This window comes from Ambystoma mexicanum, chromosome 6q (genome assembly GCF_040938575.1).
Source record: "Ambystoma mexicanum isolate Mex_15411 chromosome 6q, UKY_AmexF1_1, whole genome shotgun sequence".
Taxonomy (NCBI): domain Eukaryota; kingdom Metazoa; phylum Chordata; class Amphibia; order Caudata; family Ambystomatidae; genus Ambystoma; species Ambystoma mexicanum.
In genome coordinates this window covers 92,769,351-92,782,569 of record NC_090937.1, presented here as the reverse complement: position 1 = coordinate 92,782,569, position 13,219 = coordinate 92,769,351, and the positions used below count along the sequence as shown (strand labels likewise).

At 48.5% G+C, this 13,219-nt stretch overlaps 1 protein-coding gene across 5 annotated transcripts in view; it reads left to right on the top strand.

Annotated features, from left to right (window-relative positions):
- Positions 1 to 7,640, top strand: part of LOC138515801 (broad substrate specificity ATP-binding cassette transporter ABCG2-like) — a 647,435-nt gene extending 639,795 nt beyond the window's left edge. For all 5 annotated transcript variants that reach the window (XM_069630535.1, XM_069630533.1, XM_069630536.1 and 2 more), the window contains one exon: positions 6,943 to 7,640. In XM_069630535.1, the coding sequence (XP_069486636.1) occupies positions 6,943 to 7,090 (148 nt within the window). In that variant the 3' untranslated portion in view covers positions 7,091 to 7,640. The remainder of the gene's footprint in view (positions 1 to 6,942) is intronic.
- The last annotated feature ends 5,579 nt before the right edge of the window (positions 7,641 to 13,219 follow it).

Sequence of the window (13,219 nt, the reverse complement as noted above, 5' to 3'; positions counted from 1 at the left end):
CGGGCTTCAAGAAGTGCGGGGTGTGTGGGTCCAAGATGTCGGTGACTGACTCGCACGACGCCTGCCTCTGGTGCCTCGGGGAGGCCCACGACACGGATGACTGTGTCGACTGCCTGTCGCTCACTTCCAAGGCCTTACGCGAACGTAAGAAGAAATTGTCGGTAGGTCGGGTGTCCAAGCCCCGGAAGTCGAAGTCGGCGGGGCTTTCGACGGATGATTCGAGGGGTGACTCTCCGCGTCATCGTCGGAGGTCTCGTCGGTCTTCTTCTAGGAGTCGGTCTCGCCACTCCTCTGCCTCTTCGAGGCGTTCTCGGAAGCGCCGTCACCGGTCGCCTTCCAGGTCCTCTTCCGAGGACTCTGCCCGGCACGTCGGTTATCCCACCAGCCGTGCGACGCCGGAGGAATGGGCTTCCTTCGGGAAGAAAATGTTGGCGATTCTTGAGTCGCAGGGTACTCAACCGTCCGCGCCCCCGAGTGGGGTCGGCCGTGTGAGGTCGAGAGACGCCGCTCGCAAGAGTGGTCGGCACGAGTCACGGGAGAGGTCCCGTTCGGACAAGGAGGCTCGTTCTCGCCGTACCCGTTCCAGGTCCCGGTCCTCGACGCGATCGAGACCGTGTGCACCTGTGATGTCTTCGAGGAAGACATCGACGTCTGAGGCGTCGAGGGCGTCGACAGGCTTTCTCGAAGCTCCGGCTCCGAGGAAGTCGTCGAAGCCGTCGACGTTCAGGTCGTCGAGGGACACGCTCGGGGCTCCGGCTTCGAGGGCTGTGTCGACGCCGCCGATATTGGAGGCGCTGCATCTGACGTCGACGCCGATTTCCTCGACGTCGACGCCGATCCTCTCGGCGCCGTTGCCGGTTTTCTCGACGGCGGCGCCGATTCGCTCGACGCCATCGACGCCTTTCGTGTCGGAGGTGCCCCGTGTCTCGGGTGTACCCCCTAGGAAGGCTCTGGCTAAGAGCAGGCACTCTCAGGTGCCTTTCCACCACTTGGATTATATTTCGGAGGCGGATGAGGATTCGGTTGGCCTGGTTCCTGATCAGGTGCCGGATGACATTGTCTCGGGCCATAGTCAATTTGACGATTTGAGGCAGTCGCTGCATGATGCTAGTGGTCTGGACACCTCTCCGGAGGTGGAATTTGGTCGGCCTGAGCCTGGCTCCCATGCCGATTCCTCATACCGGCGCCTTATGGCTAGGGTGTCTGAGTATCTGGGATGGTCTGCTCCCCCAGGGGAGTTTGTGCAGGATGATCTGACGGACATCCTTGATGTTGGTCCCCCATCTGACCCGGTTCTGCCATTCCATATGGCTTTACAGCGTAGGGTGGCGGCGGCTTGGACTGCTCCGGAGAGTCTCCCGGCAGTGGGCAGATCCTTGTCGCGGAAATACCGTCCAGCCAGTGGCGACCCCTGCTACTTGACCAGGCACCCCACTCCGGAAAGTTTGGTGGTGCAGGCGGCCACGGCCCCGGCAAAGCAGGCGTCGTACCCTACCATCCCTCCTGATAGGGACGACAAACGTTTTGATGGCTGGGCGAAGAAGGTGTTTTCTTCTGGTGGTATGGCGCTTCAGGCGGCCAACTCCATTTGTGCCTTGTCACGTTTCACGCACACTCTGTGGAACTGTGTTGCGTTAGCGGCTGAACATATTCCCGAAGGGGACGAACGGGATGGTTTCCTTGCTTTGGTCCAGGATGGTAAGGATGCCATGTGTGAGTCCGTTCAGTCGGGTTTGGACTTAGCTGAATGCGTCAGTAGGTCCATGGCGGCGAGCACCGTGATACGCAGGTTTGCGTGGTTGCGGAAGTCGGGGTTTGCTCCTGATGTGCAGTCCCGGCTCCTCAACATGCCCTTTGATGGTGAACATCTTTTTGGCAGCAAGGCTGACGAGAGCCTTGAGAGGTTGCAGACCTCAAAAGCTGCAGCGAAGTCGTTGGGCGCTGCAGTTCGCCAACCTCCGCCTTTTCGTCCTAGGGGACAGCAGTGGAGGGGTGGCTCCTTTCGCTATTACTCGTCCTTTGGTAGAGCGAGAGGAGCTGGCAGTCAAAGGGGCCAACGCAGGGGTACCAGAGGTGGACGACAGGGTACCCGTGGTGCCAAGGCCGCTCGGGCAGTTGCCTCTTTGCCCTCAGGTAACGCCGCAGCCGCTCCTACTCAGTCATGAGGCCTTGTCCCATGGTTCGCCGGTTGGGGGAAGGCTGGCGCAGCATCTTGTAGAGTGGCGTGCCATTACTTCGGATGTGTGGGTTCTGGAGATCATAACCCACGGCTACTGTCTTCCCTTTCGGCACAGGCCTCGCGACAATCCACCGGGGAACCTCTCTTTGAAGTGTCCGGATCCGCTCCTTGCGCAGGAAATTCAAGCCCTGCTGGAGAAAGGCGCCATAGAACTGGTGCCTGTAGCGGAGAGGAACAAGGGATGGTATTCCCCTTATTTTTTGATTTCCAAGAAAGACGGGGGATTGAGACCCATCATGGACTTGCGCGGTTTGAACAAACTCCTCAGGAAGGACAAGTTCAAGATGGTTACTCTCTCTCAAGTCCTCCAGGCCCTTCAGCTTCAGGACTGGTTGGTGTCACTCGACCTCAAGGATGCTTACTTCCATGTGCCGATCCATCCCAAGCACAAGAAGTACCTGAGGTTCGCGGTTGGCGACTCGCACTTTCAGTTTCGGGTCCTGCCGTTCGGTTTGACCTCCGCCCCGAGGGTTTTCACCAAGCTCATGGTGGTGGTGGCGGCGCATCTCAGGCAAGGGGGGATTCACGTCTACCCCTACCTGGACGATTGGTTGATCAGGGGGAGCTCTCCCGAGCAGGTCCTGGATCATCTGTCCGTCGCCTGCCACTCCCTTCACAGGCTGGGCTTCTCCCTCAATTTAAAGAAGTCCCATTTGACGCCAACGCAGAGGCTCCAGTACATCGGAGCAGTGCTCGACACTTCCCTGGGGCAGTGTTTTCCTCCCCAGGTGAGGGCTCTTCACATTCAGCAGATGGTGCGCAAGTTTCAGCATGCCCAGACGCTCCCAGCGTTCGAGTTCTTGAGGTTGCTCGGCCTCATGGCATCCTGCATTCTTCTGGTGCCAGAGGCTCGCCTGCGAATGAGATCTTTGCAGTGGGCACTCAAGATGCAATGGTCGCAGTCCTCCGGCAGGATGTCGGACCCGATTCAGGTGCCGCCCTCGGTCGCCCGGGACCTTCTGTGGTGGGCCGTCGAAGGCAACTTGATGAAGGGGGCTCCGTTTTGGCTTCCCTGGCCGGAGGTGACGATCGTGTCGGATGCATCCCTCACGGGATGGGGAGCTCATGCCAACGGGCTGACAGTCAGCGGTCGTTGGTCTCCGTCGGAGTCCAGACTCCATATCAATCTGTTGGAGCTGAGGGCCGTCAGGCTAGCCCTGAGGGCTTTTCTGCCGACTGTGCGAGGGAAGAATGTCCTGATCCTGACGGACAACACGGTGGCCATGCACTACCTCAACAAAAAGGGGGGGGCAGGGTCACTTCCTCTGTGCAGGGAGGCGATGCAGCTCGAGTTCTGGGCCATCCAGCAGGAAGTTTCGATCTCGGCAGTTCATCTGGCCGGAGTCGAGAACGTGACGGCGGACGCTCTGAGCAGGCGGAGCACGATCTCTCACGAGTGGGAGTTGGCTCAGGAGATTCTCCTGGAGATCTTCGCCCTTTGGGGGACCCCTCAAGTGGATCTCTTTGCCTCCAGTGTCAACCGGAAGTGCGAAAGGTTTTGCTCGCGGGAATTTCCTCCAAAAGGAGCCTTAGGAGACGCGTTCGTGGTGGAGTGGTCGTTCCCGCTGCTGTACGCGTTTCCTCCGGTCCCCGTCATCCCGCAAGTGCTGCGGAGGTTACGGAAGTTCAGTTCCCGGATGATCCTCATTGCTCCGGCGTGGGCTCGGAGGACGTGGTACCCGGACCTTCTCGACTTGTCCATCTGCCCTCCACGTCGTCTTCCCTACCGAGACGATCTGCTCTCACGGGAGGGGGGTCAGGTTCTCCATCCAGAGGTCGGATCCCTCAACCTTCACGCTTGGCTTCTGAAAGGTTGAGGTATAAGGATTGGGACCTCCCTGAAGACGTGATGGAGGTGTTGCTTTCGGCCCGAAGGCCCGCAACTAAGTCTCTGTACCGTTGCCGTTGGCGTAAGTTCTGCGACTGGTGCAGAGTTCAGGATGTGGATCCTTTTGCATGTGACATCCCCATGGTTCTGTCCTTTTTGCTTTCTTTGGCCCACAGGGGCTTGCAAGTGGGTACCGTTAAGGGTTACCTGGCGGCGCTGTCCATCTTTAAGCGCTCATCTGAAGAATGTTCTTACTTTAAAATCCCTTTAATTTCACAGTTTCTGAAAGGGCTCACTAATGTGTTCCCTCCGTCGCCTTTCCTGGTGCCCGGTTGGGATTTGAACCTTGTTCTTAGGTTTCTTATGGGTGCTCCGTTTGAGCCGTTACATTCTTGCCCTTTGAGGCTGTTGACTTTGAAAACTGTGTTTTTAGTTGCGGTTACTTCCGCTCGCAGAGTGAGTGAGTTACAGGCACTTTCTGTTAAGCCACCCTTCACTGTATTTCACAAGGACAGGGTTGTCCTTCGAGTTCGTCCTTCTTTTCTTCCGAAGGTAGTGACGGAATTTCATTTGGCCCAGAAGATTGTTCTTCCGGCATTCTATCCTCCTCCGCATCCTGGTAAGGAAGAGGAGAGGCTCCATAGGCTTGATCCTAGGAGAGCTTTGAGCTTTTATGTTTCTCGCATGTCCCGGGTCAGAGTGGACGATCAACTCTTTATTGGTTACGCTGGTAAGCGCTTGGGGCAAGCTGTGACGAAACAGACTTTGTCCCGCTGGATTATTTTGGCCATCTCGGAGTGTTACCGCTTGGCGGGCAAGGACCCTCCGGCTGGCTTGCGGGCCCATTCTACCAGGGGCTTGGCTGCATCTACTGCCCTGCAGAGGGGTGTTCCTATTCGCAACATCTGTGATGCTGCCACCTGGGCTTCAGTGCATACATTTGTGCGGCATTATTCCCTCGATTCCATCAGAGGGCAGGATCTGGCCTTTGGCAAGGCGGTCCTTTGCTCTGCTATTTGATTGGCTATTCTAAATTTTGTTTCTAAATTCTTTCCCTCCTCCTTGATTTGGTACTGCTTTGGGAGTCTGTCATAGATATGGAATACGTCGGAGGACCCAATCCCCTCGAAGAACAAGTTACTTTCTTACCTGGTAACGTTCTTTCGATGGGATGGTCCGACGACGTATTCCATATCGCTCCCGCCCTGCCTTCCCCGCTGCAGAATTTCTGTTGCGTTTGCAGCTTACGTTCCGCAAGGCTTTGTGTCGGACTGGCAGTTGACTATTGTCACACGTTCTGGGGGAAAAAACTACAACTGAGGCTACTGGCGTCGTGCGTCCTACTTATCACATCGGATGACGTCGGACGTCGGAGGAGGTCCTCGACGGCGGCGCATCGACGTCATCGACGCAGGACGCAGACGCCGAAAAAGTTTCCGAAGCAGCACAGCTGTGGTGATTACTGTCATAGATATGGAATACGTCGTCGGACCATCCCATCGAAAGAACGTTACCAGGTAAGAAAGTAACTTGTTCATCTCAAACAACTCCTATGTAGCCAACAATATGGACATTCCAGCAGCCAAAAAACCGGGTACTATCATCAATTTAGAAAGTACAAGCACTTGCTGTCTAAATCTTCCTGGTCTTTATGCTAAGGGAGCAGAAGTCCTATTTCTAGCTCATGGTTACTCATTATTTGGCCCTTCACTCCCATGACCCTTCACCCCTGACTACGCTAGGGTCATGGGAGATGTAGTGCTAAACATGTGAAGCAACCATGGCTGACCATCTCAAGGGAGCAGAGGGTTTCCTAAGATCACCCATCCTATACAGCTAGTCCCATTACATGTTCTCTACATGCCTCACTAGCAATGTTTTCGCCCAGTCACTGGAAAAGACTGACATCTTGTAAGCTGTGTGTCTGAAAGCTCATGATTTGTCCGCTTTTTTTTTATTGTTGCATATGTTTCTTTCCTGTTAGGTCTTTATTTACAAATGTGGAACGTAGAGCATATATGATACGATATGATAGGTTATTTATAATGCGCTTAATACCCCGAGGTTTCTAAGCGCGGACCCGGGGTATCGAACCTGTGTCGCTTCGTGTCGTCTTGTTCCCAAGGCGAGCACGTTGCTCCTGAGCTAGTCTCCCAAATCTTCTTCAAGGAGTGAACATTTTGCCACAGGCATTTCGCCGCTGATGACTGTCACCCCTGTTAGGTACGTCAATGGGCACGGAGTCCACTGCTGCCAGACCCCCATGCACAGGAGAATCAGTGCATGTGGTAGTAAAGCATAGGAAGCCTTTACCCACATTTTCCCCCGCATCCACGTTCAGTAGAACGGCTTCTTGTCGTTGGTGTCCCTTAACTCCTACCGCCATACGCTTGCCAACTAATACAAAGTCACCAACATCCTGCATCGTTTTAACAATACCAATCAATTAACTGAAATAATTATGCAGCCGAACTGTGCCAGAGCGCTCAAATGATAGCACGTAATACTTTGAGTCACTTTATTTATTTTATTTATTTATTTATATAGTGCACCTGGCCCAAAGGCATCTTGGCACGTATCTTTGGGGTTACAGGCATAGCATTCAATATACATCGACATTAAATATGTTACATTAGCAGCAAAGTATACATTTACAGACATAATATGCAGGCGAGTTATATACAGTGAATTGAACAGAATAGCTCTGATGAGATAGGGTAAGGTGGTTACCGGACATGGTAGGATATTAAGAATATTAATATTAGAATATTAAGATTGCACACCGTATAAATACAATCATTTAGCAGTGGACATTGCAGCAAGAAAGTATTTTAATTCCTGTTTCACCTGTTCCTTCTCTCTTAACTTATTACAGATGCACTGGAGAGGATTATTTGCAACAACAGGGCATCGAAGCAAATGCCTGGGGTCTGTGGCAGAACCACGTGGCCCTGGCCTGCATGACCGTGATATTTCTTACGATTGCCTATCTGAAACTGCTCTTCATGAAAAAGCTAACTTAAGGACATACATTGGACTTGTTATTCTGTTGCCTATTTTCAGGCCGTGCCTTTGACCTAGTAGACCTCATGTTAAAAGTGGGCTCTTAGTCTGTGTCGCGAAACCGGTTGAAATTGTAATGCATCCTCAAATTGATGGCCAAATCTGCAGATCTGAAATAGCATTTACTCTCTAGACTTAAAGAGTGTAACATCTCAGGGCATGTTACTACATACGACAACTGTGCAGCCTTATTTATACAAAAATGCCTTAATAATTTATTGTAATGATGTGTCTGTATAACTGTTGACGTCTTGTCTTTTTTCTTTTGTATTTGTTAAAAAAGAAGTTCACCCATAACCTACTGAAGATTATTATGGTGCTTCCCACTAACCATGTACCCTATCGTAAAACTGACTGATGTAAGTTTTCTTTTGCTTTAGAAAAGGAGTTGGGGAACTTAAAAGCTCCAAGAAACTGTGTATAGTAAATGAAACAATATTTAATTTGTAAACTTTTATAATTTCACATCCGCAGGTTTCACGTTGATATTAAAAACCAAAGTATTACCAATTCTTGTCCAGTGTCTGCTTAAACTTGATCTAATGAAAGTAATCTCTGAATTATTTATATATTAATATCCTTTTACCAACTGCAGCACATAAAGGGTCATAATTTGACTCGACCAACATAAACACCTCAGCTTGTTTTATTCTTATAAAAAAAGGCAGATTTGAATTTACTGAATCACCAGGGAGGAGGTTGAAAAGGCTATAACAGTCAACCAGGCCCTTAACTTCCTTTAGGCCTGTGGTCCTCAGTCCTGCCATCCCTTTACTTCAAGGCCACTTCTTGGATGATGTGAACATTCACTCAGTCTCTGGGATTTTATAGTGTTCTAAGCATTTCTTTATTTGCTCTGTTTCTTCCTAAGTTTGTGAAGGGCCGTTTGCCTCGCACCTTGGACTCTGTTACTAGGCATCCCCAATTGGTGCCCATAGGTTGTACGGAGGTCAGATACGCAGACACACTTGGACCCCAAGTTAATTTACCCCCCCCTTCTGATTTTTACTATCCTATTGGTTGTCCTCCATAGGCTGGTGTCTTTCATTTTCTTGACCCTGCTCTGTCCTTTCTCCCCCAACTTGGAAGTATCCATCTAGCACATCTCCTGAGGGGCTCCTCATGTTGTTCCTTCCTCCTCGGTCTCCCACACCTACTCCTTGCCTCTATTGGGTTGCTGGTCTCCATCACCTCCTCCTTACCTCTACTGGGTTGCTTCCCTCCTCCTCTGTCTCTCTTGGAGGATCCACTTGTTCCTTTCCCCTCTTATCTCTCTTCCTTCTGATTGTTGTCCTCCTTCCCTTCCTCTCTCCTCTAATGTTCCTTCACCACTCCTTCCTTTCACTGCCTGTTTCTCAGTCTCTCTCACTGTTCTCATTCTGCTTGTCTCCTAACTCACACATGTTCCTTCTTATTTTCTCCCCTTTTACACCATATCCGGGATTTGAATTGGTACAGTAAGAGTGAAAGGCATGGCAGATGTGCTCTCACTGGGAGTGGGCTGAATGATTGACGTAGACGTATGTGTAATATAATCTCCCCAGTGGCAGGGTGGACTCTCCCACAGTTCCACACACCTGGAGTATTTCACTAATCCTTAATGTTTGGCTCCTTATGTCAATGTCAATCTCCTTTTAGGTTCCCTCAGGTTTTGCTCACTATCAATAAATAAATGGTCCTAGGAGCCCTGCAATTGCTTGTTATTGAATGGGACTGCCAACCCTCTGCAAACCATTATCTTTGGTGTCCCCTCCCTATTTCTCCTGTCATAGTGGAGACTTGTGAGCATGTAAGTGACTTAATATGTTGACCCCAGTGGGGTTCTCGGGATAGAAAGATCTCATTTCCAAACAAAGCTAGAGATGAAGAATAGATCCCCTGTATACGACCTCCAGGGCCAACATTGTGGAGCAAGCTGCAATCCTCCGGCCCAAAGAGTTCCTCAGTCCTCTTCCCCGTAGTCTCCCGCATGACACCTTGTCACACTAGTCAAATAAAGTTGTTTTAAATAAAATGACTGCGATTGACGTGCCTCTGTCTTAGAGACGAAGCATGATTAATCCATAGCCTCCTGAAACATGGAGTAATGCCCACCTGTATAGTACTACCTTCTCTTTTTCCCCCTTGCATACTTTGTTTTGACACCAGCTTGTACAACAGCTGGAAGACTTTATGATATCCGTTACAGGCGGGATTGCACTTGTTTTTGCATTTAGTAAAGTGTTCCATAAAGAGTAATCTTGGGGAGTGATCATATTTTGAAATGTTCTCTTTCCCCAAACATCCCCTTATGAGTAACTAAGTCCAAGTACCCGCAAGCCTTTCTGGCAGGCTCCATTTTTAAGACACAGCTGGAGAGCCAGAACCCCTGAATTTGAAATGGGGCACTCATCTCTGCAAATAGTACCACTTTCTGGAATGTCTTCAGTTTCTCTGCATATAGTGGTGAGGAACAGATAATTGTACAAGGAAATGTGAATGTATGTATGAAGAGTTCTCGAAGGAAGAAGAGATTCTGGGAATATTATATTTCTCTTGCATAATTTGACAAAATAATTTCTAAATACACACATTGGATAGTTAAGCCGAAAGGCCCGGAAGATTCTGGCTGGAGTGGTTTCCCAACATTCACCAATCTACATCTGCTCTGAAATCCTTTGATTTCCATGGCCAGGTCCACTACCCAAGTGTATGGGGTATTAACCATACAGAGCGAGCCCCAGATGATAATGAATCCAAACACGCCTTTGCTAAAGGGTCCGCAGGAAGCCTGGGTTTTCACTCCAAGGCATGCAAGACATCGAAAACCACCCCAAATGCAAGTCAAAGTGGTCACAATGTGCTTATGTTTTCCTCCAGGGTGCTGTTTGGCAGTTTATCACTTTTCTTTACCTTTTCAAGGAAATTAATGGTAAAAAAAAATCCATATACAAAATGACTTGACCGTTGTATACTGATAATGTGAGTTTGCATAATATGTCATTACATTCCTTTGCATTACCTTACTTTCACAAAAATACAAACTAAGAATGTAATGCATTTTTATGAGGATGGATCCAGTCAGAAATGCATCTATCCTCTGAAGAGTACATTTCCTGGTACATTGCACCCTTTACCACCACCAGATCCCCACACACCCTGGACATTGCATGGCAATTACCCAAAGGTAAAAGCAGGCATTTTTAAATGATCATTAAGAATCTTCTATGCACTCTCAACCCGCTGCCCTTCCATCATCCGTCACTTGACGTTCTCCAACAAGAATGTAGCCTCTGTCCTGCCATCCACCGTTCCCCCAACTAAAAATGTTTGTCTCCATTCCTCTCCAGGATCGCCTTTTATGGAAATAGCTAAGAACAAGACAACACATGGTTCCTCCTAGGACCGCTGCTGTGCAGAGGTGCCTGTTACTAGTCCGCTGCCTTTGCGGTCTGTGAGTTGGGGGCGAGGTGGGCTTCAGACCAGCTTTCTGGGTCTTTGAAGGAGAAAGTAGTAGAAACCGAATGCCAACAGCTGTGATCAGTGACCTACCTGACACATTTACTCTGGAAAATACCGAAAGAAAGATTAAAAATACCCCCAATTAATAATAGAAAGCCTTGAACAAATAGAACAAAACTTTACCATACAACAGACTTGAAGCTCTAGGAACATCCCTCAACCAGTTGAAGTAGCAAACAACCTGCATGACCTGCAACCTGGAATACAATTGAGTGCACGTTTCAAACTACATTTGTTTAAAAAGGTTCTGACTCACCAAATACTTCTCCTAGGACAGCGATGATACAAACTCTCAGCCTCCCCAAATATAAATGATAATAATTCGTTTTTTTTACAACACGCTTAATCCCAGAGATAGGTTTTTAGGCGCGGGATGGGGATTCGAACCTGTGTTGTGCAACGTTGTCTTGCTTCCAAGACAGACGAGTTGCCCCTGAGTTTAGACTACTATAATGACCTCCATCATAAAAAGCGATGAACCACCTGCCAATTGGTCATTGCCAATTGTTTACCTTTGGGGCTGTAACCAAATCACTCCAGCATTTCAAAACCTTCTGGGTGCCAGTGGAATCAGGAACATCCTTAAAACTGTCTGTATCACACAAAGCCATTTAAAAAAAAAGGCCCAAAATGTCTCACTGTTACCTGCTACCAACATACAAGAACTTTGCGAAGCGCAAATGGACTCCAGACTATTGCCGAGATAAGAAACGCACCTATGGCAATGCACCCTGGTGGACCTTGACAATCTGAGAGGAGTCTACAGGGTCATAAAACAAATGACATTCTCCGCCCACTTCTGAGGCGCTACCCGGGCACTGTCTTTTGATCTGAGCCAGTCCCTACTTTATCAGCCTGCACTTCATTGATGCCTAACATTGCAACCTTTTTAATCACTTATTCCGCTAAGCTGCACTGGTGCTTTCTGGAATGCAGACTCATATTTGCATGTGAATGTAACTACTATTTGCCATCCCCTTGTTTCTCTTCTTATTCATATTAATGGTATCCAGCTCCATACTATTCTCTGCAAAGTTTTTGTGATTCCAGGACTGGAGAACAAAGATTTGTTTTCGCTTTTAAGCTGCACGATGTCCATAATCTTGTTTACAGTGTCTTTATTTCCATTTCTGGTTTACATCCTTGGGTTGTCCATTTTCCTTTCTTTTACTGGGTTGGGAATATTTTGTCATCCGTATGGCGCTGCAATACTCAATAGTTTTGTACCTAACATATTGCTTAATTATTTGAATGAGGTAATTTTACTACAATATACGTATTACAAAATTCATTGCATATAAAATGACTAGTGGGAAATTGTTTATGCACATATAAAACTATTATACCATTCTTATCGCAGTATTACGAATTTATACGAGCGATACGATTGCAGGTCTCAATCATACAATCTAAAAAATGCACTCCTATGGCATTATTAACTAACAAGAACATTGAATACATGTTTTCTAATATTGCTTCAAAGGTATATGTAAATTATGCTGACCATAACCCAGTATGTATGGGCTGTTCTATTCTATGAAATTCTTTTATAGCGCCAACACGCCCGCAGGCCTCAGGGCGCTCACAGAACAAACAATGAAAAAACACAAGCAAGGTCACCAGATGCAGAAGGCAAGAATCAGAGAGTCACGAGGGAAAGCGGAAAGAACTATATTCCGCCTCCGTCAAACGGTGTGTTTTCAGAGCCTTTCTGAATTGGGCGAGTGAGGGCAGCTGCCTGATTGAGTGAGGGAGATCATTCCAGACCCTCGGAGCCCACACATCAAAACTCAAGCCTCCAAAACTCTTAAGTTTAAAACTCAGCTGGGTCAATGGATCCTTATCATTAGAGTGTAACGTTCGCCTATACGACAATCGGCTGATTCACAAACTGAGGTAACCTGGGGCGTCATCTCCAAGGCATTTATAAACTAAACAAGATGCTTTGAAGTCGATCCTCTGACGAACGGAGAGCCAGTGTAGTTTCCTACGGGTGTCAGAGACATGATCTGTGTGTCTAATACCGCAGACAGCTCTGACTGCCCCATTTTGAATAGTCTGTAGCCTTTTCACATTGGCTTGAGAGGTGCCGACTAACAGCCCATTACAATAGTCCAGCCTTGTGTTCATTGTGACTGTAGATATCATGGCCCTGTTTTCATCTGACAGATAGGGTTGTATCTGCCACAAGAATTATATCATAGAAGTACAACAATTTAAGTTGCAATCAAAGACAACCCCCAGGGTTTTGACATGCTTGGAGACCTGTATTCTGGCACTCCCTATTGTGAATGCCTCATACTAGGAGTCTAAGTTCTTCAACTTTGACGAACTGCCAAGAATCAGGATCTCGGTCTTGTCATTCAGGGTTAAAAAATAATTCAATCCACTTTTTGATAGCATCGAATATCCTGCAGACCAGTCAGATTCTTAGGATCCAGACAATTCCAGGATAATCTGAGTGTCATCAGCATAATTTGCAAATTTGACACCCAGACCAACAGATCAAAAAAGGGTTCTGAGTAGATATTATACAGCAAGGGGGAGACGCAGGATCCTTGTGGCACTTCAAAACAAAGTAGGACCTC